This window comes from Salvia hispanica, chromosome 2 (assembly GCF_023119035.1).
Source record: "Salvia hispanica cultivar TCC Black 2014 chromosome 2, UniMelb_Shisp_WGS_1.0, whole genome shotgun sequence".
Classification (NCBI taxonomy): Eukaryota; Viridiplantae; Streptophyta; class Magnoliopsida; order Lamiales; family Lamiaceae; genus Salvia; species Salvia hispanica.
The window spans coordinates 36917940-36941706 of NC_062966.1; the positions used below are offsets into that span (position 1 = coordinate 36917940).

A 23767-nucleotide genomic window follows, 5' to 3' on the forward strand; every position below is an offset into this window, starting at 1 on the left:
TACAATAGTACTACCTTCGTCCCCCAAATTTTGACACACTTTGACCCGACACGAGTTTTAAGAAATGTAATGGAAAGTGAGTTGAAAAAAGTTGGTGGGATGTGGGTCCTACTTTTAAAGTATTAGTTTTATAATAAAATGTGAGTAGGAATGAGTTAGTGAAATATGGGGTCCACTACCAAAAATGGTAAAAGTGAAATGAGACAAATTATGTGGGACGGACCGAAATGGAAAACTGGGACGGATGGAGTATTTAGTAATTACTAAAATTAGTAATAAGACAAAATAGAAAAAAAAGGCTAACCTATATATCTCGAAATACCCATTTTAATTCATAAGGAAATATATCGCTGCCCAATCTTTTATGATCTTTAAAATTTGGCCCAAACTCAGAATCTACTCCTTGGTCATGCTGGCCAATTTAAGCTCCTACGTTGCGGCCCAATTCGTCGTCGAGGCCCTTCCCGTGAGTCCTCACTCCATGCCTAAAACGCAGATATGGTAATATCTTTTTATCAAATAAAATAATGTAAAAGCACGTTCAACAACCAGGGAATCATGTATTTAATGTATCGACGTGCTGATGATAATATTCTTAATTATGTGTGGCAGATTTCCTATTTTTAATATTGGATTAAATCAGGCATGTTGGAGTAATCTATATCCTCTTGTGGTCTAGAACGTGGCTGTGCCTGGACATTTGTGTTTAAAATTATCAAATTGTGGTGATATATTTATCTTTAAATTATCCATAGTAGTACATATTTATCTTGAAATTATCAAATTGTGGTGACATATTTGTAGAGCGTAATAGCACACACTACCAAAAAAAGAGAATAGTCCTCTATCTGAGATTAAATTAGTTTTATTTTACTGTATTTATTATTTTTCAGTTTCTTAGACTTAAATTGCCGGCATTTAGTCTCTTAATATGTTACTCCCTCCGTCCCGCTTTAGCAGTTCCATTGACTTTTCTGACATTTTTTTATAAAAATGATAAAAATAGCTAAAATGAAGAAATGATAAAGTAAGAGAGACAATAATGTAGATAACACTCTTCTCTATATTATTCTCTCTCTTAATTTACCATTTCCCATCTTTAATTATTTTTTATCATTTTTATAAAAATAGGACAGAAAAGTCAATGAAATTGTTAAAGTGGGACAGAGAGAGTATTTAATTTGCTCAAAAAAAATCATCTTCTGACATTTGTGAATTTTTGAAACTTTGTGGGGCAAAACTTACTTAAATTTACAAACAAATAATCCTTAATTTAACTATGTAATTATTTTATTAAACGTTCTAGTGAAAAAATATCACAGTCTCATATATGGTGATTTATTACTTTTTGAGTAGTGAAGCTATTAATAGATAAAAGACGTACTAGCTCAAATATAAAGTTTATTGATTTAAAAGAAGATCTTAACTAATCTATCTTTGCTCGATTAATATATTTGTGGTAGGCCCACCTTTTCATAAATGAATTCTTTCTTTAAATTCAACTACCACGTTAGAATTTGCTAGTTTTGAAGTAGGACAGATAATACCATCTTTTTATTTTTGACTTATACAAAATTAAGTGCACCAAATTGAGCTCTTTAGCTTCAATTAGTCTAATGCATACAACGGTAATTATTAGAAGACAGCCTGGCAAGAGCTCAATTAATGTTTGATTATCTGGTCAAATTGTCGTGAATCACGTGTTACAACTTCGAATGCATTTCTTGTTCGTGTAATGAAGTGTTTAATCTTCATATGAAGGCTGTTAAAGGATATCTGTATTTTGCAGATGACATAGGATGTCTATTGGGAAAAATGTAAGACTGAGGGAAATTATGAAGAAAACTGATGCAATTATGAAGAAATTCGATATGCATTAATAACTACAATTATGATGGCTACGTCGTAAAAGTAATAATAAGATGAAAAAGACTTGTACATTAATCATAGCTTCGAGGGCAAAATGGTCATCAGAACTATTTCATATAGGATATAATTTTACAATGTGTAGATCTCTAAAACGTGAATTTTCTTACTTAGGAAACTTAAAAAGTGCAAACCTCATTTTAAGAAAAAATAATTATGAAATTCACTCTTATATTTAAATAATTGACGGATCAAACGGTAGTGTGGGGGGCTGAAAATTTAATCCGCGGGTTTCGGGTATTCCCGATCCAATCCCAATATCCGATGGGTTTTGGGTACCCGAAACCCAAAATTATGGGTTGGTACGGGTTTGGGTAGTTAATGTTAGGATTCTTCGGGTTTAGGGTACCCGAATAATATCCCATTAAACCCGATTAATTATGATTAATTATGTATTTGTGATAAATATTTTGGGTTATAAAGTTCTTAGTTTACTATTTGGATTATGTTTGCTTGCTTTGACATTATTTAGATTATGTTTGGTTGCTTTGACATTTTATTGTTCTATTATCTCGACTTTAATACTTCTTTACATTCGTGTTCGGTTCATGTTGCATTATTTATGTTCTTACTTGTTATCTTTTGAAAATATATAGTTAGTTAGTTATGCTTTCTCCATTTTATTTACATGTTCATTTAATGTCTTAAAAAATTATTTTAATCTCTTTTATGTTTCAATTTATACCAAATAAAAAATTATTTTAAAATTAAGTAGTGTCTATTTGTCTAATGACTATTTTATATAATATAGAATTATAATCAATGAATAGTATAAGTATTGTGCTATTTTTAATAATATCTATTCTCATCACAATTTAATTTATATAAAAGAATAAATTTTAAATATAATAATTCCGAGTTTATGGGTACCCGATTAGTTAGGTTTGGGTACCTGCATCGGGTATTAGGGTACCCGAATTCACATACGGATCGAGTATTGAGTATGACATTTTTGAGTTTCGGGTTTGGGTACCCGCGGGTACCCGAATTTACACCCCTATGTGGGGGATGATCATAAAAATACCCCCATTAGTATAACATAAATACAAAAAAAGTTTAACTAAAAACACTATTTGTATCTGTATAAAGCGCGGGTGCTAAAATATTTAATTTAAATATGTATTTATCTATTTTTGTTAATTTGTGTAAGTGGAAAGATGAAGTTGACGCTGTTCAATTTATAGATATTCCTTTCCACTTTGCATATTTAAAAGTTATAATAGGAGTAATAAAGTTGGGATAAAAGAGTGCAACCTTAGCTACTTTATTATTTGGCAGTATCTCCGTAGAATTATTAATACGGATACAAACTCATCTTTAAAAAATGAAAAACGTGAAGCTTGGGAATCCTTTTTCGTCTTCGACACAGTCGAAAGATGCCAAGAAATTCGAAGAAATAGAGTATGGAAGAGAGAAATTGAAGTCATAAATGGTTGAGAGAGGTAAAGTGAGAAAAGGTGAGCCAACTAATAATCTTGACTATATATGTTCCATTTAAGTGATTTCACACTAATTAGTAGAATAAGTTTGGATAAAACTCCTCCTTGTAAGATATGGCTAGATTTTCGGACATGTGATAACAAATCCCAAGTCTCGCTATTATACTTATTTATGCGTATTTTTAACCCAAACAAAATAAAACATATTCATTAGTAGTACAATATTTTTTTATAACAAATGGTCCCGGGGATGGCATATTCGTCGTTGGATCCAAATCAGTATCCTATCTCCAAATATTCCTTTTTTTTAAATTTTTTTTAAAAAGTACTCCTTCCGTTCTATAGTAATGGAGGCGTTTCTTTTCGGCACGGAGATTAAGAAAAATCGTGTTAGGTGAGTTAAGTAAATGGAGAATAAAGTGGAAAATGAAAAAGGGAGAGAGATGAAGAGAGGAAAAAGTATGAGAGAGTAAAGTAGGTGTGGAAAAATGTGTTGACTTTTACTAAAAATGGAAATGACTCTATTACTATGGAACGTACTAAAATGATAAAATGACTCTATTACTATGGAACGAAGGGAGTACTTAATTGAAAGGTCGTATTCAGTGGCTATCAATAGATCTACCTAAAGCAAATTGGCCGAAGCTTAATCAGATGCAAAGTAGGTTAAAATTATAAAACTTATTGTACAATAATCTATTTCATATTAGTACTATGTATCAAACTTAAAATTCGAAAATATTTAGCTCTTTGATTATTAGTCCTTAGAAAGTTACAACTACGGACAATAGTCTACAACGGTTAGAGAAAAAAACAGCCTTGCAAAAGAGTAATTTAGTGTAGATTAGCTGGTCAAGAATATCATTTATGAGTATCAAAAAACGATGCTATAGGGCTGAATTAAATATTGTAAGATTAGTTGGATTTAGATCTACAATGACTAAATTATTACATATTGTGTGAATGATGGGAGAATTAATTAATAAAACAAAGAGTAGCTAATATTTGCTATATATACACATGCATCGGCAGCAACCAAATCACCAATTCACCAAACCATGGCTTCCCTCCAATCCTCATTCACGGCGCGCCCCACCATCCCCACCACCCGCATTCCGCCATCCCAGCTCGCCGCCACCAAACGCTCTGTCGTCTCATGCAGCGGTGGCGGCGTTGACCGGAGGAACATGCTCCTCGGCCTCGGCGGCCTGTACGGCGCCACCAGCCTCGTCCCCGGCCAGAAGGCCGAGGCGAGCCCCATCCTCCCTCCCGACCTCAGCACGTGCGACCCGAAAGGCGCGTGGACTACCAAGGGCACTGAGGTAGTCGTTCTGGACGTCAACTGCTGCCCGCCCTACACCGACGTCCAGACCGACTACAAGCTCCCCAGGGTCACCAAGCCCCGGGTCAGGCCGGCCGCGCACCGGATCAACAAGGAGTACTTGGCCAAGTACGAGCTCGCCATCAAGAGGATGAGGGACCTCGACGTGACCGATCCGGACGACCCCCGGGGCTTCACCCAGCAAGCCAACATCCACTGCGCTTACTGCAACGGCCCCTACGACCAGATCGGCTTCCCCGGCCTCGATCTCCAGGTACCATAAGCCCCTAGTAAACTTAATTTTAGTATTTTTAAACTATAGCCTTTACTAATTTTATTTTCAGCGTCCGCCCATGTGACCAGGTCTAAACTTATTTTTTTCTTTAACAAAATTTTCAAATTTATCCTAAATTTATACTAATTTCATTTTCTGCGTCCGCCCCTGTGACCAGGTGCACAACTCGTGGATATTCTTCGCCTTCCACAGGTGGTACCTCTACTTCTACGAGAGGATCATGGGCGAACTCATCGGGGACCCCACCTTCGCCCTGCCCTACTGGAACTGGGACAACCCCAGGGGAATGCAGATTCCCCCGGCTTTCGACAACGAAAAATCTCCACTTTATGACATCAACCGCGACCCGACGCATCGGCCCCCGGCCCTGGTCACGCTGACCATGACCAACCCGCCCGTGACCGACCCTGTCCAGATCATCGCCAACAACCTGACGCAGATGTACAAGGAGATGATCGGCGACGTGGAGTCCGCCATCGACTTCATGGGCGACCCCTACAGCGCCGGGGACGCCCCCCCGGCCCGCGCCAGCGGGGGATCGTCCGAGGGCGGGTCCCACGCCGGCGTCCACGTCTGGACCGGAAACCCCAACAACAGCAACCGCGAGGACATGGGGAACTTCTACTCGGCCGGGCGGGACCCGATCTTCTACTCCCACCACGCCAACGTCGACAGAATGTGGACTATCTGGAAAGACATCCCGGCGAACTACTCCAAGGACATCAACGAGGCCGATTTCAAGGACGCGGCCTTCATGTTCTACGACGAGAAGAAGAACCTGGTCCGCGTCAAGGTGGCCGACTGCCTGGACTACAGGAAAATGGGGTACAAGTATGAGCACAGCGACACTCCATGGATGGCCTACCGGCCGGCCCAGAGGGCCGTCCCGGTGGACATCAAGAAGCTGAGCAAGAATGCGAAGAGGCCAGACAGACTCTTCCCTCTCAGGCTGAACAAGACTGTGAGGATTCTGGTGCCTAAGCCGACCAAGGGCGCGGCCGATGAAGTGCTTGTGCTTGAGAAGATTGTCGCGGACAGCACCAAGCTCATCCGGTTTGATGTGTTCGTCAACGATGAGGACGACAAGCCGCAGGAGCTTGATAGAGCTGAGTATTTGGGAGGATTCACTCAAGTGCCGCACAGGGCGAGGGCGCAGGAGAGCGCGAGCGATCTCAGGTTGAACTTGAAGGAGCTCTACGAGAATATTAACATTGGCGATGATGATTCCATCGTCGTCACCATTGTACCGCACATTAACGGGGACGAAGTCACCATTGGTGGCATCAAGATCATCCCACGCGTTGCGGCTTGATTCGTCGATTTCTCCTTTGGAGTTCGTTGCTCTGTTTTCGAGTTGTTTGAATAAGACTTGTGTGTTTCAATAAAAATGTTTCCAATTTCGTGATCCTTTGTATCTTCTTCGAGATATGAAATGGATTAATGAAACATTTCTTTTAATCATAATGCCAAGTATTCTTGTTTCTTCTCATTTCTTGTTAATTCCTTAGTTTGTAGTAGCAACTTTCTTTTACACAGAGACTATAAACAAAGAAATTGGGAATTCAAGTCACATGTGTGATGATAAAAAAGATGCATTCCAATTCCAAAATAATGTATTGGGTGGAGTACTATTTTACTCTCTAAACACTTTTTAACCAAAAAGAGCTTTAGTAATAATGATCAACGACTTTATTGTATTTTAGGTAATATTTTAGGGTTGAATGATTGAAATACTTATTTAATTTAGCTAAAATCTTTGAGTGGTTTAATGACATGACCGTGAGGTGGAGCTAGAACGTTAAACATGTTTCGAAAAAAATATTGAAATGTCCCGACCACCTTTCGGTAAAGACGTAAAGTTCCTCCATCATGTGATTTATTTATTTAACTTGCAATACTAGATTTATAGTACATTAACTTGAAATATATTTAGCCATTTACAACTTGTGATAAAAATCCTTGAAAACACATGTATACGATCCCAAATTGATAATTGTCCACATAGAATAAATTGCAACTTTATGCTACATTGATCAAAGTGAATAATATTAATGGAATTGAAATGCATCTAATATGTAAACTAGGAGTACCAAACAATTAATGTTATAAGAAGCGCAAATATTTGCGTTGAAAATTTAGAAAAATTACATGCAAAGAAAACATTCTTAATCAAGGACAAATATATTACTCCTAACTTATATCTTAATGTTATACTACTATTTTTTAGATGCTTTAATTTACGTCCCTTAATTCGAAGCTTAGGCGATTATTTAGAAAAACACTTAATTCTTGGGGATATATAGTTTAATAATTTCAATATTTCAGAGTCTACTGAATAGATTTGTTTAGACTTTTGACACCAAATCATCTTCCCTTTCCATTTTTTTGATTTTTGAGAGCAAACCAAAAATAGTTAAACGGTTAGATATAAGCAATGGAGAAAAAAATAATGGGACATTCAAATATCATATTAATTCAAAGTATCATACTCCACAAAATGGAGTATAAATACAGTTGGATAAAACAAATGTTTCCACAGAAACTGGAAACATTTTTTATTGGAAACAAATAGCAAAAGGCTTATTCAGCCACGGAAAAACAATGTTGAGATGGAAATGATGAGTTAAGCAACGCGAGGGACGATCTTGACACTACCAATGGTGACAGCCGAGCCGTTGATGATGGGAACAATGGTGACGACAACGGACTTATCATCGGCGATGTTGATGTTCTCGTAGAGCTCCCTCAAGTTCAAGCGGAGGTTGCCGGTGCTCTGCTTGGCCTTCACCCTGTGCGGCAGCTGCGTGAACGACCCGGCATACTCGGCCCTGTCGACCTCCCCGGGCTTGTCGTCCTCGTCGTTGATGAACACATCAAACTTGACCAACTTGGAGTTGTTGGTGACGATGTTCTCGATGACCAGCGTCTCGTCTGCCTTGCCCGTGGCCGGCTTGGGCACGATAACCCTAACAGTGCTGTTGAGAGTGAGAGGGAAGAGCTTCTTCACCGTCTGCGCCTTTTTGGAGAGGCTCTGGACGTCGGCCGGGACCAACTTCTGCTGTGGGCGGTAGTTCATCCATGGGGTGTTGCTGGCTTCGTACTCGTATCCCATTTTCTTGTGGTCCAGGGCGTCGGCCACGGTGACGCGGACGAGGTTCTTGTTCTCGTCGTAGAACATGAAGGCAGATTTCAGGAAATCCGGATCCGTTATTTCCTTGGGGTAGCCCGCTGGGATGTCCTTCCAGAGAGCCCACATTCTGTCGACGTTGGCGTGGTGGCAGTAGAAGAGCGGGTCCCGGCCCGCGGAGTAGAAGTTGCCCATATCCTCGCTGTACTCGTTGTTGGGGTCTCCAACCCACACGTGGATGGCGGTGTGGGAGCCTCGCTCAGAGGTTCCCCCGAGGGGGAAGCCGTGTGGGGCTTCCCCGTCTCTGTAGGCCTGCCCCATGAAGTCGATGGCGGAGGCGGGGGTGCCTATCATTTCATTGTACATGAGGGTGAGGTTGTTGTTGACGATCTGGATGGGGTCGGTGACAGTGCTGCCCAGGGTGAGGTTGACCACGGGGCTGGGGCCGCCGGGGATGTGATTCTGGTCGCGGTTCGCGTCGTAGGCAGGGGTGCCCGGGACGGAGAACATCTCGGGCATGAACATGCCGCGAGGGTTGTCCCAGTTCCAGTAGGGAATGGCGAAGGTGGGGTCGTCGATGAGGCTTCCGAGGATCCTCTCGAAGAAGTAGAGATACCTGTTAGCAATTAATCAAACATAAACAAAATTAATTTAATAATATTTCCGTTGTAAAGAGAGAACTGAAATCACTGTATAAGTCTGTCAGTCAGTCAGTACCATCTGTGGAAGGGGAAGAAGAGCCAGGAGTTGTGGACTTGGAGATCGATGCCAGGGTGGTCGGGCTGGTCGTAGGGGCCGTTGCAGTAGGCGCAGTGGATGTTGGCTTGCTGGGTGAAGCCGCGGGGGTCGTCCGGGTCGGTGATGTCGAGCTCCCTCATCCTCTTAATGGCTAGCTGGTACTTGGCAATGTATTCGGGCTTCAGGGTCCCGCGGTTGGCCGCTGGCCTCACCCGGGGCGTGGTGAACGAGGGGAGCTTGTAGTCGGACTGGACGTCGGTGAAGGGCGGGCAGCAGTCGACGTCGAGGCTAACTGTCTGCCCGTCCTTAGTGGTGGTGGCGCCGGTGGCATCGCACTGGCTTAGGTCGGGAGGCAGGATGGGGTCCGCATTGGCTTTGCGGCCCGAGATGAGGTTGCTAGCGCCGTAGAGGCCGCCGAGACCTAGCAGCATGTTGCGGCGGTCAACACCGCCGCCGCCGCTGCTGCTGTTGCAGGAGACGCGGAAGCGGTGGCTCCGCCTTGCATTGGGGGTGGAGAGGAGGGAGGGCTTGGAGAGGGAGGAATTGCGGGGGGTGGGAGTGGTGGCGAGCACCGTGAAGGAAGATTGAAGAGAAGCCATGGTTTGGTGGTTTCTATTGCTGGGGATGCATGGCTTTATATAGGGACTGCTTCTATGCATGCATGTTTTTTTAATAATTTAATTTCTACTAATTGCTTGATTTGAACTTTTGAACTAGTTCTAGATAATTAATTATACGTATATATGATGGATGTAGCAACGAAATAAATAACTACATAAACCATGTGCCTTTTGTCAACCTAACCAGTGCCCTGTGGCTTGTATAGCTTATCTTATTATTTTACTAAATAAACCAGTTCTTAGAAGTCATTATTAATACTAGTACAACTAAGATTTGAATTTTTTGTTCATTGCAAAAGGTCCACACGTGATTTTTTTTTTCTGAAGAACTAAAAGTGTAATTATTATGAAAATAATACTTCCTCCGTCCATAAACAATAGATCACAATTTCCATTTTTGGCCGTCCACAAAAAATTGATCACAGTTATTTATGGTAAGTTTTCAACAAAGAATAACCCTACACATCATTCTACTAACACTACTTCTCTCTTATTTTTTCTTTTCTCTCTTACTTTTTTCCTTTCTCTCCTACGTTAACAATTCTACATTAAAACTCGTGCCATACACAAAGTGATCTATTATTTATGGACGGAGAGAATATAAATGTAAAGTAAGTTGTTAACTTATTTATTACTATTTCATAATTACATCAATATTGTGCCTTTAAATCCAATATACAACATAAAATTGGAAATTTGTAAGGAGTTATAGGAGCATCCACAATGGCGGCTAGCACACCGGCTAGCCGATTCGCGTAGCTAGCCGGTCGGCTAGCCGAACCATTGGAATTGACCAGCGCCTTTTCGGCGAGAAAATAGGCGAGCGCACGCTGATTTGCGAGCGCTGGCCGCCATTGCAGGCTCGCGATCGGACAGAACAATTTTTTATTTTTTATTTTTTGAATTTTTTTGAAACACTACATATACGCGATTTTTAGAGAGAGGCGGGGCTCGTGTGTAGAAGCCCCATTTTTTTTAATTATGTACCTTTTTTATTTAAATGAAATGAATGAATTTTCCCGTATATGTCTCGTAAATTTAATTCCGTAATTTATCGTAAATTTAATTCCGTAAATGTAGTTGTTTTTGAATTATTTTTATTGTGGCTAGCCTATTTGATTAAAATGATGATGTGGCAGGTGAATTTTTAGTGTTGATAACGTGGCAAAGAGAGAGAGTGGCTAGCCCTAAGCCATTATGGATGCTCTAACTACTAGTATTTCAAAATATTTTGTCTTATTAGCAGATAAATAGTATATTATATATATGTGGGGTCCTATTAGGTTATTACTATGATAAATTGCTATAGTAACTATGGCAACATCTATAATATAAACGTTAACACGAAGTCATTTATATGTCAAGTAATTATTGTTGACATATAAAAAGTCAACAAAATTTAGTTGCCATACAAATGATCATTTCGTATTTTGACATTTATAACATAGGTTTTGACATTTATAATTTAGGTTGTTGACATAGCTAGTAATTAGCAAATACATAAACAACTGATCAGATCCCTGTGTCGTGTCGAGAGTATTAGATTATTAAAATATCTTACAAATGACTAAAATGAGTATAGGTAAAGTACATAAAGTGTAAAGCATAAAAACTATGTCCTCTCATTGCTCGTGATTCATGAATTTGTGAATTTGGTCGTCATTAATCGTGAGTATATATATGATGTAAAATCCCGAACAAATGGAAAATGTGACAGATTCACTGATTATGCCTCAAACTCGCGAATTAATCACTATTTGTGAATTTAAGAGATTAACTAGTGAGGTGTTTAACCCGTACAAAATGTCAAAATTAACTTTAATTTAGTAGTATAATGTAAATTAGCTAATTTTGTCTATAGCCCCATTTATTTGATTGACTTACCTATCATTCTTTCTTTCCTTCGGAATTATAATTATTTGCCCATTCTACATAAATTAATGTAAAAGTTAAATGAAATACTCGAAAGTTTTTAACTGCGGACTCATCTAAGTATAGAATTATAATGCCTCTTCTTTGATGTCAAATCTTTTTCTAGAAGATCGTCCTTGATATCAAATCTTTAATAATACAATTATATAGTGGTTTTATCCAATCTAAACCTATTCCTATTAATAAATCAATCGATCAACCTTGTTTGACGAGTAATTCATTTATGACAACATGTGAACCTCTCCCACCGGTGAAATAAAAAATATTACATGGAGTACCAAATTTGAAATCTTTATTTGATGAGGGTGTTAATGGAATTTATGAAATTAAACTACACCATCTCACGATTCTCACCTACCAAAGAAAAATAAATACTCTGTTTATCAAAATAGTTTTATTTATACACAAATTTAAATACATAATGGTAAAACCTGAGATAGAAAGAGAAAAAAATGGAGTACTAATTTTTTTTGTAAATTAAGAGAAATGATATTAATTCCAAAATAAAAAAATAAGATTATTTTTGTGAGAATATAATAAATAAAAATATGGAAATGCTTATTTTGTGACTCTTTTAACCTTGTTATTCTTTTTTTAATTATAATTATACGGAGTATGTTTTATTCATTCTATTCTGTATCACAATTTGTATGATAATTTTTACTATTCGATTATTCAAAAGTTGAACAATCTGTGTGACCACGTGAACGAATCCTACAGAATCAAGGGATATATTGAAGCCCGTAAACATAATTATTTAAATAATACATGTCTCATAACACGTCCTCGAATTTCCATTATTTATTGACAATTGTTACTCTCGCTCAGTTCCTGAAAAGTAGTACTCCATGAATGATTTTATTTTTAATCCGTCTCTAAAAATTATGAAGTTTATAATTTTGGAAATTTTTCTTTTTCGAATGAGGTGGGATCCATTTTTAATTAACAATACTTTAAGAAGTTTTTCTTTCTATCTATCTCTTACTTTTTCAACTATGCATTCAAACTCGTACCGAATCAAATGTTCATGCTCTTTGAGGACGGAAGGGATATATTTTATCCTTGTGTATTGATGCACGTATTATCCTAAAATTGTTATTTAACACAAAAGGGTAAAAGTTTTAAGATAAAGTCAATTAAGAAATTTGACTATATTTTGAAAATATACTAAAAATGAATAAATAACTAATTTTATGCGACAAAGCGATTTACAGAAAACAAAATCAAATACTATAGGCAGCTTTAATTACTGTGTGTTTTGCTCTGTAATGAATCAAAATATTTCAATTTGTGTATTTTTTCACACTTCTAAAATTGCTTTGGTCAGCGGAAAATTATTTGGACACTCTGGCAAGAAAAAACATGTACTCTATTAATTTTGGCATACATTAATAACTCATCTAATAATTCGATGGTTTAGTGAATATTAAAATAAAAATGATGCGTTTTCAAAATAATTAATTAATAATTTTTCGATTACTTATGTTTGCATATTCATCCACGATCTTGGCCCTAAAAGTCTAACCGAAGTTTACTAGCAATAAATGAATTAGACCCAAACGTATTAAACATGTGCACAATGCTTAATTTAATATTGAAAGTAAAAGAGGAAATCTACTACACATAGATGTGAATATCTTCACCAGCTCACATATCGTTTATTAAATAGATTATTTTCTTAGGGGCTCATTGATTGATGAACGTGTTTACATTATTTTATTGATGACCATAATTGTAGGAGGAGACCGATAGTATGGCTTAAAAAATTATTAGTATTTATATATTTTAAAACTGAAAATACACTTAGTTCTGAACATTAATTACCGATTCGTTCTCGTTATAATAATTATGATTATACATGTACGAAGCTCAGTAATTACTGAATGCTCGGAATCGCAAAATACATAAATTAAATGCTTGATTTTCACAATCATTTAATTAGTGCCTCAAACTAATCACTTTTAATATATTTATTGGTAAGAGTGTAAGACTAGCTCTTTTAAATGAATCATCACGAATTCACGATTATTCACTGATATTTCATATAACAAAAAGTTGTTAGTGATATAATTTAAAATTTTAAATAAGAATACACATCATTTGAAATATTATTTCGATTACAATTTTTTCTACATTGATTTGAAAATATATTATAAAATAATAATTATAAATATAATTAGTATTATAAATGTATACTGATGCATGTTCAGATATTACATCCTTAATTAATCAGGCAGATCTGAGAAAATCGGCACCTAATTTTAAATTTGGATGCATGATATGTAATTATTTATGCCAGACTAGATACCAGAACTTATATAATTAATTAATAATTGTATATAAGTATTAATTAATCATCATTAATTGTTAACTGACCAGTAGCTCCAAGCCTGATTTAATTGAATATTTAAATCTCACCAATCTCACCTAGACAACTACCTCTAACATATAATATATTATTAATTTTAATTCCCCATTCGTGTTTAACGTGGTTTACTGTATTTTAGTTGACTAATTATGTAATTTGACAAAGTATACAGAATTGTTTTTTAGTATAGAAAGTAATAGGCATTAGCGATTTTATAAAAGAAAAAGCAGAGTACTTATAAATGTATCAAAATAGAAAAGCAACCCTTATTTAATTATAAGAACATTTTAACAAGTAGTTGTGTCAATCTTTTAAAAACAAAAAAAATGAGATGCAATTTCCTGCGTTGAAATTTTTTAAAAAATAACAATAATTTAAGATTAAAAAAAAAGCATTCTTCAATTAAGAATAAATTAACTTAATTTTTTTGCCTTTCTAAGGACTTTTTTATTTGCGTTCTCTTAATTTTAGTTTGAACATCAATAATAAAGACCGTTTTATTAAAAGGTGGTGTTATATTTAAAAATACAAATTAACATCTTTAATTGTATTAAAAAAAATATTATTTTTTAACACTTTTTTTTTGGGTAGTGACGTCTTTATTCGTGTTAAACTTTGTTTATTTCATTGGACCAAAACCATTACTACCACGAGTCCACGACCTAAGAAACATGATGACTGTATATGCCTATAAAACAATGTGCTACGCTTAGTAGTAATTGCTCCATGTGCTCTGCTCGATCTCGAGAAATACTAGTCATATAGTTAAATTTTTATATTAAATTTACAGTAATACTATTAAACAATAATATAGTACTCCCTACATTTCGTAGTTGTGGAAGTGTATTTTTTTATCACACAATTTAAAAGAAATGTGTAAATTAAATTAAGTAAAGAAGAATATATTAGAAAATGAAAAAAAAGTAGAGAGACTAAGCACAAATAAAATAATAAAGAGTAAAATGGAGTAAATGATAAAAAATGTATTTTGACTTTTACTAAAAAGAGAAATTACTCCACTAATATGAAATGTATCAAAATGACAATGATTCCACTAATACGGAATGAAAGGAGTAGTATATGATTCTATAAATGCAAATAAAATGAAAATTATTTTTTACTTTGATTACCTTTTGGGTTATTTGTATGTGAATATATGAACTTTCAATATTTTCTGTTTTTTTCCTAAATTTTTATTTTTGAATCTAAATACATGAACTTTCAGCTTTTCTGATTTTTTTCCAAAAATATTTTTTAAAAATTTAAGCTGATGTGTACGTCGGATGTGCTAATGTGGCAAAAGGCGACAAGTATTGAAGCTGAAAAATACACGAACTTTCGTTATTTCTAAAATTTCCCCTGAACATTGAGATTTTCTAGAATTTTGCAATAACTTTGTAAATTTATGTTTTTTCCCACAGTATATTTTTTCTAAGTTATTTAATGCCAACACTTTTTAAATATATGTGTGAATATTAATATATATATAAACTGTATGGAGAGTGATTTTTTTTAAGATAATACCCCATATCAATAACATTTTTAAAATCACATCATTTAAATAAAAAAATATATAATCAAAATAATATATGAGTGAATGTAAATTTTACATAATCATTTAAATAATGAAAATAAAGCATTAGTATATAAAAATGAGAACAAACATCATTCTAATCAAATGCAATTTGAAATGAAAATATCACAAATATCTAAATTCACAACTTATATTAAATTTTTAAAGATATTAGACAGTTAAATATAATTAAAAAGTGTATCGAACAACTAAGTTTACAATTTAGAAAAAAGGGTAAAATTATTAGTATTATTTTGATTGAAATGGTTAGTTAAGAATTTTTTTTATAGAAAATCTCCTTTTTCCTGCATTTAAATTAGAAAAAGAAAAATTTTAGAAAAACAAATCAGAAAATGTCGAAAGTTAGTATATTTATAGGCTAATAACATGTTATATTGATTTGCTACCTTTTGCATCATAGATAGCACTCCCTCCGTCCACGAATAAGAGTCCCTATTCATTTTCGGCACGAGTTTTAAGAAATGTTAAGAAAAGTGAGTGAAAAAAAGTCAGTGGAAAATGAGCCTCACTTGTTTATATTAGTTTTAAATGATATGTGAGTAGAATGAGTTGATGAAATGTGTGATCTTTTACCATTTATATTAATTAAGGAACTGGGACTCTTATTCGCGGATGGACCAAAATAGTAAAACGTAGGGCTGAAAATTTAATCCGCGGGATTCGGGTATTCCCGACCCAGCCCCAATACCCGACGAGTTTTGAGTACCCGAAACCCAAAATTATGGGTTCGGGTACGGGTTTGGGTAGTTAATGTTAGGATTCTTCGGGTTTAGGGTACCCGAAACCCGTATTAGGGTACCCGACTAATACCCGATTAAACCCGATTAATTATGTATTTGTGATAAATATTTTGGGTTAAAAAGTTCTTAGTTTACTATTTGGATTATGTTTGGTTGCTTTGACATTATTTAGATTATATGTTTGGTTGCTTTGACATTTCATTGTTCTATTATTTCGACTTTAATACTTCTTTACATTCGTGTTCGGTTCATGTTGCATTATTTATTTTCTTACTTGTTATCTTTTGAAAATATATAGTTTATTAGTTATGCTTTCTCTATTTTATTTACATGTTCAGTTAATATCTTAAAAAAAATAATCTCTTTTATGTTTCAATTTATATCAAAAAAAATTATTTTAAAATTAAGTATTGTCTATTTGTCTAATGTCTATTTTATATAGGAGTAGAATTATAGTCAATAAATAGTACTCCGTATTGTGTTATTTTAATAATTTCTATTCTCATCACAATTTAATTTATATAAAAGAATAAATTTCAAATATAATAATTCCGGGTTTATGGGTACCCGATTAGTTGGGTTCGGGTACCCGCATCGGGTATTAGGGTACCCGAATTCACATACGGGTCGGGTATTGGGTATGATATTTTTGAGATTTCGGGTTCGGGTACCCAAATTTTCGGGTTTGGGTACCCACGGATACCCGAATTTACACCCCTAGTAAAACGAGACTCCTATTCGCGGACGGAGGGAGTAATATCTAAAGTGTATTCCATATCAGTTTTAATATCCTAAGTGGGGAATAATAAATTAAAAAATACAAAGTTCATGTATTTACATTCAAAAAGTAAAAGTGCAAAAAAAGCAGAAAATATAAAAAATTCATGTATTTACAAACAAATAATCCTTTCTTTTTTTTAATAAGGTCTTTTTTTATAAATTCTTTAGAAATTAACAGACAACGATTTGAAGTTCATATGTCATGTGATGATTCACATAACACACCAAATTTGATGATAAACCTAATGATAAAAAGTCGATTTTGTCTCATCGCTTGGATGTGTTATCTGTAAATGTCCAACGTTTAGATGTTTACATTATTTAGTGCCCATCGTTTTATTTTTGCAAACAAAATGTCTTGTATCAATGTGACATTCGAAACTAAAAGTTAATTATCCAAAATTACACTTTCTTTGATTGTTCATTAGATGTGTAATTTTAGTTATCATATCGATATTCAGCTTGACGGATTTTTTTTGTATGACATTTTATGTACAACGATGAATACTTGTTGTTGGATATTTTGGATAAATACTTTAGATGAATAGATAAAATCAACCACTTAACGTAAATAAATCAGTGCATGTAACATAGTATTGTGGTATCACATCAGAGTTGGTGTGCAGACATGCAACATGAATTTTCTGATATTGAATGGATGAGGATCCTCTGCTGTGCACTTGGGGATCTTATGCGCACAAGTGCACAACAGCCCTATTGTTACATACAAAAGAATAAACTAATAAAATAAATCAAACAAATATATATTCCCTCCGTCCTATAGTAGATGTCACACTTACCTTTTTAGTTTGTTCCATAAAAGATGTCACATTTCTTTTTATGGAAAAAACTCCCTCTCACATTAATATAAATATACTATATTCTCTCTCCATCTATCTAACACACAAAATAACATTTCATAAAATTCTGTGTCATTCCCTAAGTGTGTCACTCTATTATGGAACGGAGGGAATTATTTAATTATATTGTGAGGAGCAGCAGAGGTTGCTGTGCACATGTGCACAGCACTGGATCACACCCCGATATTGAATTTGGGCCTCGTGACATTATGGAATCAATTTGAAAAATAATTTGTCAAAAATATTAAAAACTGAAAACATTTACAAAAAGGCTTGTTATTCGATGCTGTTTTCTAAAGAGTGGGCCTTCAGAAAATTTTTATCAACTGGAGTGGGCTAAAAAGGCCCAAAAAATGAGCTAATAGGGCCCAATAATATGGGCCAACAATATTTTAACAGGACCAACAAAAAAGCCGAAAGGGCTTGCAATTGATAAATGGCATCATTTCAATGGTGTAACTTGTAAGGATTAAAAATTGCTTTTTTAATATCATTTGAAGTTATGTATTCAATCCAGTCCAGTCAGTTACATTTAAATTTATAAAATCATCCAAGTTCTCAAGTTCATGGTTTGGAAGTTTGTATATATTTGGGCTCCAAGTTTCCATCTAGGGATGTCAATTCAACCCGAAACCCGTAGGTCGGCCCGAACAATCCGGTAATATGAGTGGGTTAGGGCTGTAATTTTATTTTACCTGAATACAAAACGGGCTAAACGGGTTGGCGGGTTAAACGGGTTGGCCCGAATGGGTTGCGGGTCGGCCCGATGGGTTGTGAGTTTAATTATAAAATACTATTAAGTTTAAGGGATTTTTTTTATATTTTTGAATCCTCAATCTTCATTCTACACAATCATTAGTCTTTCAATCTTCATTCTACACTTTTCCAATCGATACCACAATATCAGCTTTCAAGTTCCATCTCAACTCATTATTGGACCGTTCCATCATCTGCCACTAGTGTCTTACCACCACCAAAGCCAATCAAGACAAAATTAAGAACTAACCCATCAAAATCTTAATATATTTATCATTTTAATAATGATTCATGTAAGATATGATTTTTAATTTTCATAAAGAATTAGTTACGAACAATGCCATAATAATGACACGAACATAAGCTTTAATTTATATTGTAGTTGACCGAGATGAAAGGCTTCATTTCAAGTACTTATTGAAGAAAACTACGAAAATTTGAAAATTTTATATGATTCTAAACTAAAAAGAAAAAAATATCTAAAATTTAAAATCATTTTATAGAAGAAAATTTTGATACAAGAGATTATTTTCGAAAGCTTTTAGGTCCGAATAGCCCGATGGGTTAGCCCAAAACCCAATGGATTAGGGTTAGAGTTGAAAATTTATGATCCGAAAAATCCATAACCCGAATGGCCCGTACCCAAATAGCCCGGCGATCCGAGTGGGCTCGCCCGAACCCGAACGGGTTAGCCCGATTGACATCCCTATTTCCATCAATCTAAATTCGTCAAAGTAAACGAAACATTTTTTAATAGCAATTCAACGAAAATCCGATTGAAAATTTGTTATCAACATTTGCACTTTATTTTAATGGGGTTTCTATACATATCTCAATAGTCATTCACGCAATCGCGTCCAAGCCTTTAAATATATCCCAACAAAATTAAGTGAGGAATTTCCAAAGTCAATGTCAACCTATATCGATGTAGTACTAATCCTAGCTTGTTTAGTAACAATAGTTTATAAAATAATTCCTTAATTAGTGGACCAATTATGCGAACAATGTTATATAAGGAGATGTTGGCAAAATATAAGATACTAATATATCAACATGGAAACAGTGGTAGTAGTTGTGTTGGTGTTGATCTTTGCACCAATTATTATATATATAGTCGTGTGTTTTGTACGAAGCAATTGGCAGGAGAAGGAGCGGCCCGCGGCCGTGACCGAGCCTCGTGTGCCTCCTCCTCGGCCGGTGTACCTCGACGTGAAGAGAGGCGATGATAAGGCGGCAGGCAAGGATGGTGGCATGGTTGTTCTTGGAGTAGGCGCGGCTGTTGCTGCCACGGTCACCACAACAGCTGTTGTCACTGGCGGAGGAGGCTGCGGTGGCTCCGGAGATAGTGGTGGTGATGGTGGGGGTGGTTGTGGAGGCTGCGGCGGCGGCTGTGATTGAAACAAAATAAATGTTCTTTAAAAATGGGTGACATGGATGGCTTTTACCAAATATTTTGTATTTTATTTTTAATTATTGGAATATTTGTATCAGTGAATGGGAAATTCTGTTGTTGCTGAACGCATGTATTGTATACACCATCATATCAAACGAGTTGTACTCCCTCCGTTCCATAGTAATGGAGACATTTCTTTTCTGTACGGAGATTAAGAAAAATTGTGTTAGGTGAGTTAAGTAAAAGAAGAATAAAGTGGAAAATGAAAAAGGTAGAGAGATGAAGAGAGTAAAAAGTAAGAGAGAGTAAAGTAGGTGTGGAAAAATGTGTTGCCTTTTACTAAAAAGAGAAATGACTATATTACTATGGAACGTACCAAAATGGCAAAATAACTCTATTACTATAGAACAGAGAGTATTAAAGATTGCACTGGTCAAATTTTTTCCAACCATTTAATTCAAAGATATCTTCAGTCCAAACCAAACAGAGGGGATCAACTGTTCTCATCTCATTAAATGTAATTTAAAAGAAGAGTAGATAGCCATTTAAATCATCAAGTTTGGTCAAAATCTGGTTTATCCCACAAAGTTTAAAATCCGCTATTTAAATCACAAAGTTTCAATTTTTCTAGTTTATCTCATGGGTCATATTTAAGTTGGAATATTTGCATCTCTACGTTGAAATTCATCTTGAAATCTCAATCCAACTTTAAATCAAGCTCTTTGTGGTTACACTTGGATTATACACACATCTTTTTCGTGATTTAAATCTCAATCCACGTAAACAAAGATTCCACCTAAAATTCTGATTCATGGGATAATAAAAAAAAATTAAAACTTCGTGATTTAATTAGTGGATTTCAAACTTCGTGGATACACCAGATTTTGACCAAACTTGATAATTTAAATGACTATTTCCCCTTAAAAGAATTGCATGTCTCAAAGTCTTTATTTCAAAACGAAAGCCATAAGAGTTGTAGTAATATTAGTAATAGTAATTATAAATAGTACTCTCTCTTATAATAGAAAATTTTCTTTTAGCCATGCAATTTTTAAAATTTATGTCAAGTTAGGAGAAAATAAAGATAAATTAAAAAAATGAAAGATAGTAGTGATAATTGATAAAACAGGCTTGAAATCACAGGACATTTATTTTCTCTGATTTTGATTATGTTGGAGGGTGAGTGCTTCTAGTTTTTTCACTTTCAGTTGATAGTGTTGCTGTATAAGTAGTTTTCATGTTTACAAGTTCATTTCTATAAAAAAGTTTTGTTAGCATGTAAGTTTATTTGTTGAGATTGTGCAGCTCATTTTACAAGAACATGGTCAAGATTGCAAAATGTGTGACTTATAATAAGGTGACTAGCATATTGAGGAATGTTTTGGATTTTTTTTACTTTATTGTCATTAGTATGCATTTCTTACATCTGAACATGCTATAGAAAGTGATTCTAAATATCAGGGAATGATGCATCATGTGAATAATACAAGAAATTTAGGATGAATATCCATCACGGCTTATCTGCCTTGCTAACTCACCAAGGGTTGGAGTAGAAAAAAGGTCTAGATATTATAGGATGTCATTTATTGTTCTCTGTTGAATCGCGTTGATACAATATTGTATACTCCATTCTAATTTATTTCATAATTCTATCTGACATGTTTTGTTTCAGGATCCTTACTTCCGAATGACACGAGATGTCGCTCCTCGATTAGGTTATCACAGGCCAGCTCTGATTGAATCATCATTTTTTCCTGCTCTTCAGGTTTCCTATCTATTTTGGTACAAGTAAACCGGAGAACTGTTCGGTTATCTTTTGTTATAAGTGATTCAGTAAATTGCTGCTAGAATTAGTATGGAATGCATCTTCTTTTCCCAACATGTTTCCTGTAATATATTTGCAGGGAGAAACAGGGAAAATGTCTGCCAGTGATCCAAATTCTGCTATCTATGTGACTGATTCTGCTAAGGACATAAAGAACAAGGTTTGGCTTCAAAAGCTCTTACCATCCTTCTTCCATCTTAAGTGGGGTCTTGCAGATGAATTCTCCACTGTTTTCTTCATTGTTTTCATATTTATGTTCTATCAATACAGATAAACAGATATGCTTTCTCTGGTGGGCAAGATTCTGTAGAGAATCACCGAAAATTTGGGGCAAATCTTGAGGTATTCGATATCTTGTCTTTCCACTTCCACCTTTGGAGTCCAACATTCAAAATACAGTTGGGTTGTCTGCACAAAATGTTTGAACTGTGAATCTGGCAATATTTTAAGCTAACTAGTTATTACTACATTACATTGAATTTAATCATCACATGTTGAGTGCAATACCATGAGATAGTGGTTATTTGACATTGAATAACATTTGAACTCAATGCCAAAATATTCTTATGGCCAATGAGGTAATCAGTTATAACTTGAGCTTTTGATAAGATGCAACATGTTCAATTGTGCATAAAATTTGTTTAGAAGTGACAAGTGCTAAAGATGGACTTGCCATCCTAAGTAGTAAAAGCTTTTATGAGAGTGGATATATGGTGATGCTGCTCTCGGTTGATCCAATCCTACACCATAAATAGTGTACAGACATATATGAATTTGAAAACAAAGGTTGTTTGTGATTATTACACCGGTAACTTGATACTATTAGAGCGCTCTAGTTGATATATTTTCTGCTCTTTCATATACCGTTACTGGTTCTGCAATCATATCTTTCCTTCCTTGGATACTTTCACGTAGATATACCCTTTAAATACCTTGGCTTTTTCTTGGAGGACGATAATGAACTTGAGCACATCCGAACAGAAGGTATTGTTGTCTAACCATTTATCCTGATATTTAAATGAAAATATCTTCCTACTTCTTAATTTGTCTAATGTTAATTTCATGATTAAACAGGAATATGGTTCAGGCCGTATGCTTACTGGAGAAGTTAAGAAACGCCTCACTGAAGTTTTAACGGAGCTAGTTGAAAGACACCGCAGGGCCAGAGCTGCTGTGACTAACGACGTATAGTCTATATCTTTGTTTTACAACCGTTAGAATCGCCATGTACTAGCTAAAGCGATACCGATATATCTGTCCTTTGGAGATCTTATTACCTCAACTTTGTGTTTGGTGCAGATGGTCGATGCATTCATGGCGGTCCGTCCACTTCCCAACATGTTTAACTAAACTTTTAGAATTTTCTTTACCATCATTGGAACACACTTTAATTTTCTTTAGTAAATCGCTTTCAGTGTTAGGCTGTATGAACACACTTTAATTTTGTTCAACTAAACCATAGGAACACTTTAGTATATAAATTTTGGTCTGTGGGATTCCCCTGATATATAAGCATCTTAAATTGGGCACCTGACAAATGTTTGGTGTCAAAGGTACAAAATCCAACTCTTTTCTTCTTGACCTGACATTTTGTAATCCAACAAGAATATAGACAATAATCACTCCAACTTTACTACTACATAAAGTTTCATCCACTTTCTTTCACATGTGCATTTTTCTATACAAAAGAAAATGCTCAAAGCTCTATTGGCGAAGAGTAGGTTAGCATAACAGATTCTGCGGTAACAATGAAAGTAGGAATATTATGCAGAAGAAGTAGACTTACTATTCATTTAAAAAATTAGAAGTGGCTAATTTGTGAAATAAAATTGATAAATGTTAATTTATATAATCAAAAGTGCGTATACGACCATCGTTTAGGATAAACAAAAGCGTATAGAATACCATTTTTTAGATTCAAAAATAAAAGTTCGGGGGAAAAAGCAGAAAATCTTGAAAGTTCATGTATTTACAGGCAAATAACCCTACATATAAAACAATGTTAGGAAGTAATTGACTCTAGAGGTGCCCACGGTTCAGGAACCAACGGTTA

General features: G+C 35.2%; 4 protein-coding genes across 4 annotated transcripts; 3 read left to right on the top strand and 1 right to left on the bottom strand.

The window, feature by feature from the left end:
* The first annotated feature begins 4419 nt into the window (after window positions 1-4419).
* LOC125208008 (polyphenol oxidase I, chloroplastic-like) lies at window positions 4420-6470 on the top strand. Its single transcript, XM_048107548.1, has 2 exons — window positions 4420-4960; window positions 5139-6470. The coding sequence occupies exons 1-2, from the start codon at window positions 4424-4426 to the stop codon at window positions 6291-6293; spliced, it is 1692 nt and encodes a 563-aa protein (XP_047963505.1). The 5' UTR covers window positions 4420-4423; the 3' UTR covers window positions 6294-6470.
* A 946-nt stretch (window positions 6471-7416) lies between these two features.
* Window positions 7417-9445, bottom strand: LOC125203810 (polyphenol oxidase I, chloroplastic-like). The gene is made up of 2 exons (XM_048102267.1): window positions 8826-9445; window positions 7417-8724 (listed from the first exon to the last, which is right to left on the bottom strand). The coding sequence occupies exons 1-2, from the start codon at window positions 9443-9445 to the stop codon at window positions 7605-7607; spliced, it is 1740 nt and encodes a 579-aa protein (XP_047958224.1). The 3' UTR covers window positions 7417-7604.
* Window positions 9446-19549: 10104 nt separating this feature from the next.
* Window positions 19550-19894, top strand: LOC125206910 (loricrin-like). Its single transcript, XM_048106125.1, has one exon. The coding sequence runs from the start codon at window positions 19550-19552 to the stop codon at window positions 19892-19894; it is 345 nt and encodes a 114-aa protein (XP_047962082.1).
* Window positions 19895-21185: 1291 nt separating this feature from the next.
* On the top strand, window positions 21186-23123 carry LOC125203875 (tryptophan--tRNA ligase, cytoplasmic-like). The gene is made up of 7 exons (XM_048102380.1): window positions 21186-21246; window positions 21562-21654; window positions 21794-21874; window positions 21985-22056; window positions 22630-22698; window positions 22789-22899; window positions 23014-23123. The coding sequence occupies exons 1-7, from the start codon at window positions 21211-21213 to the stop codon at window positions 23062-23064; spliced, it is 513 nt and encodes a 170-aa protein (XP_047958337.1). The 5' UTR covers window positions 21186-21210; the 3' UTR covers window positions 23065-23123.
* Window positions 23124-23767: the final 644 nt, after the last annotated feature.

Coding starts and splice junctions, on each gene's coding strand:
- LOC125203875 (XM_048102380.1), top strand. CDS start 21,211: ATGGTCAAGATTGCAAAATGTGTGACTTATAATAAG. Junction 21,875..21,984: donor CTAAGGACATAAAGAACAAG/GTTTGGCTTCAA, acceptor CTATCAATACAG/ATAAACAGATATGCTTTCTC. Junction 22,699..22,788: donor TGAGCACATCCGAACAGAAG/GTATTGTTGTCT, acceptor ATGATTAAACAG/GAATATGGTTCAGGCCGTAT.
- LOC125208008 (XM_048107548.1), top strand. CDS start 4,424: ATGGCTTCCCTCCAATCCTCATTCACGGCGCGCCCCACCATCCCCACC. Junction 4,961..5,138: donor TCCCCGGCCTCGATCTCCAG/GTACCATAAGCC, acceptor CCCTGTGACCAG/GTGCACAACTCGTGGATATT.
- LOC125203810 (XM_048102267.1), bottom strand. CDS start 9,445: ATGGCTTCTCTTCAATCTTCCTTCACGGTGCTCGCCACCACTCCCACC. Junction 8,725..8,825: donor TTCTTCCCCTTCCACAGATG/GTACTGACTGAC, acceptor AATTGCTAACAG/GTATCTCTACTTCTTCGAGA.
- LOC125206910 (XM_048106125.1), top strand. CDS start 19,550: ATGGAAACAGTGGTAGTAGTTGTGTTGGTGTTGATCTTTGCACCAATT.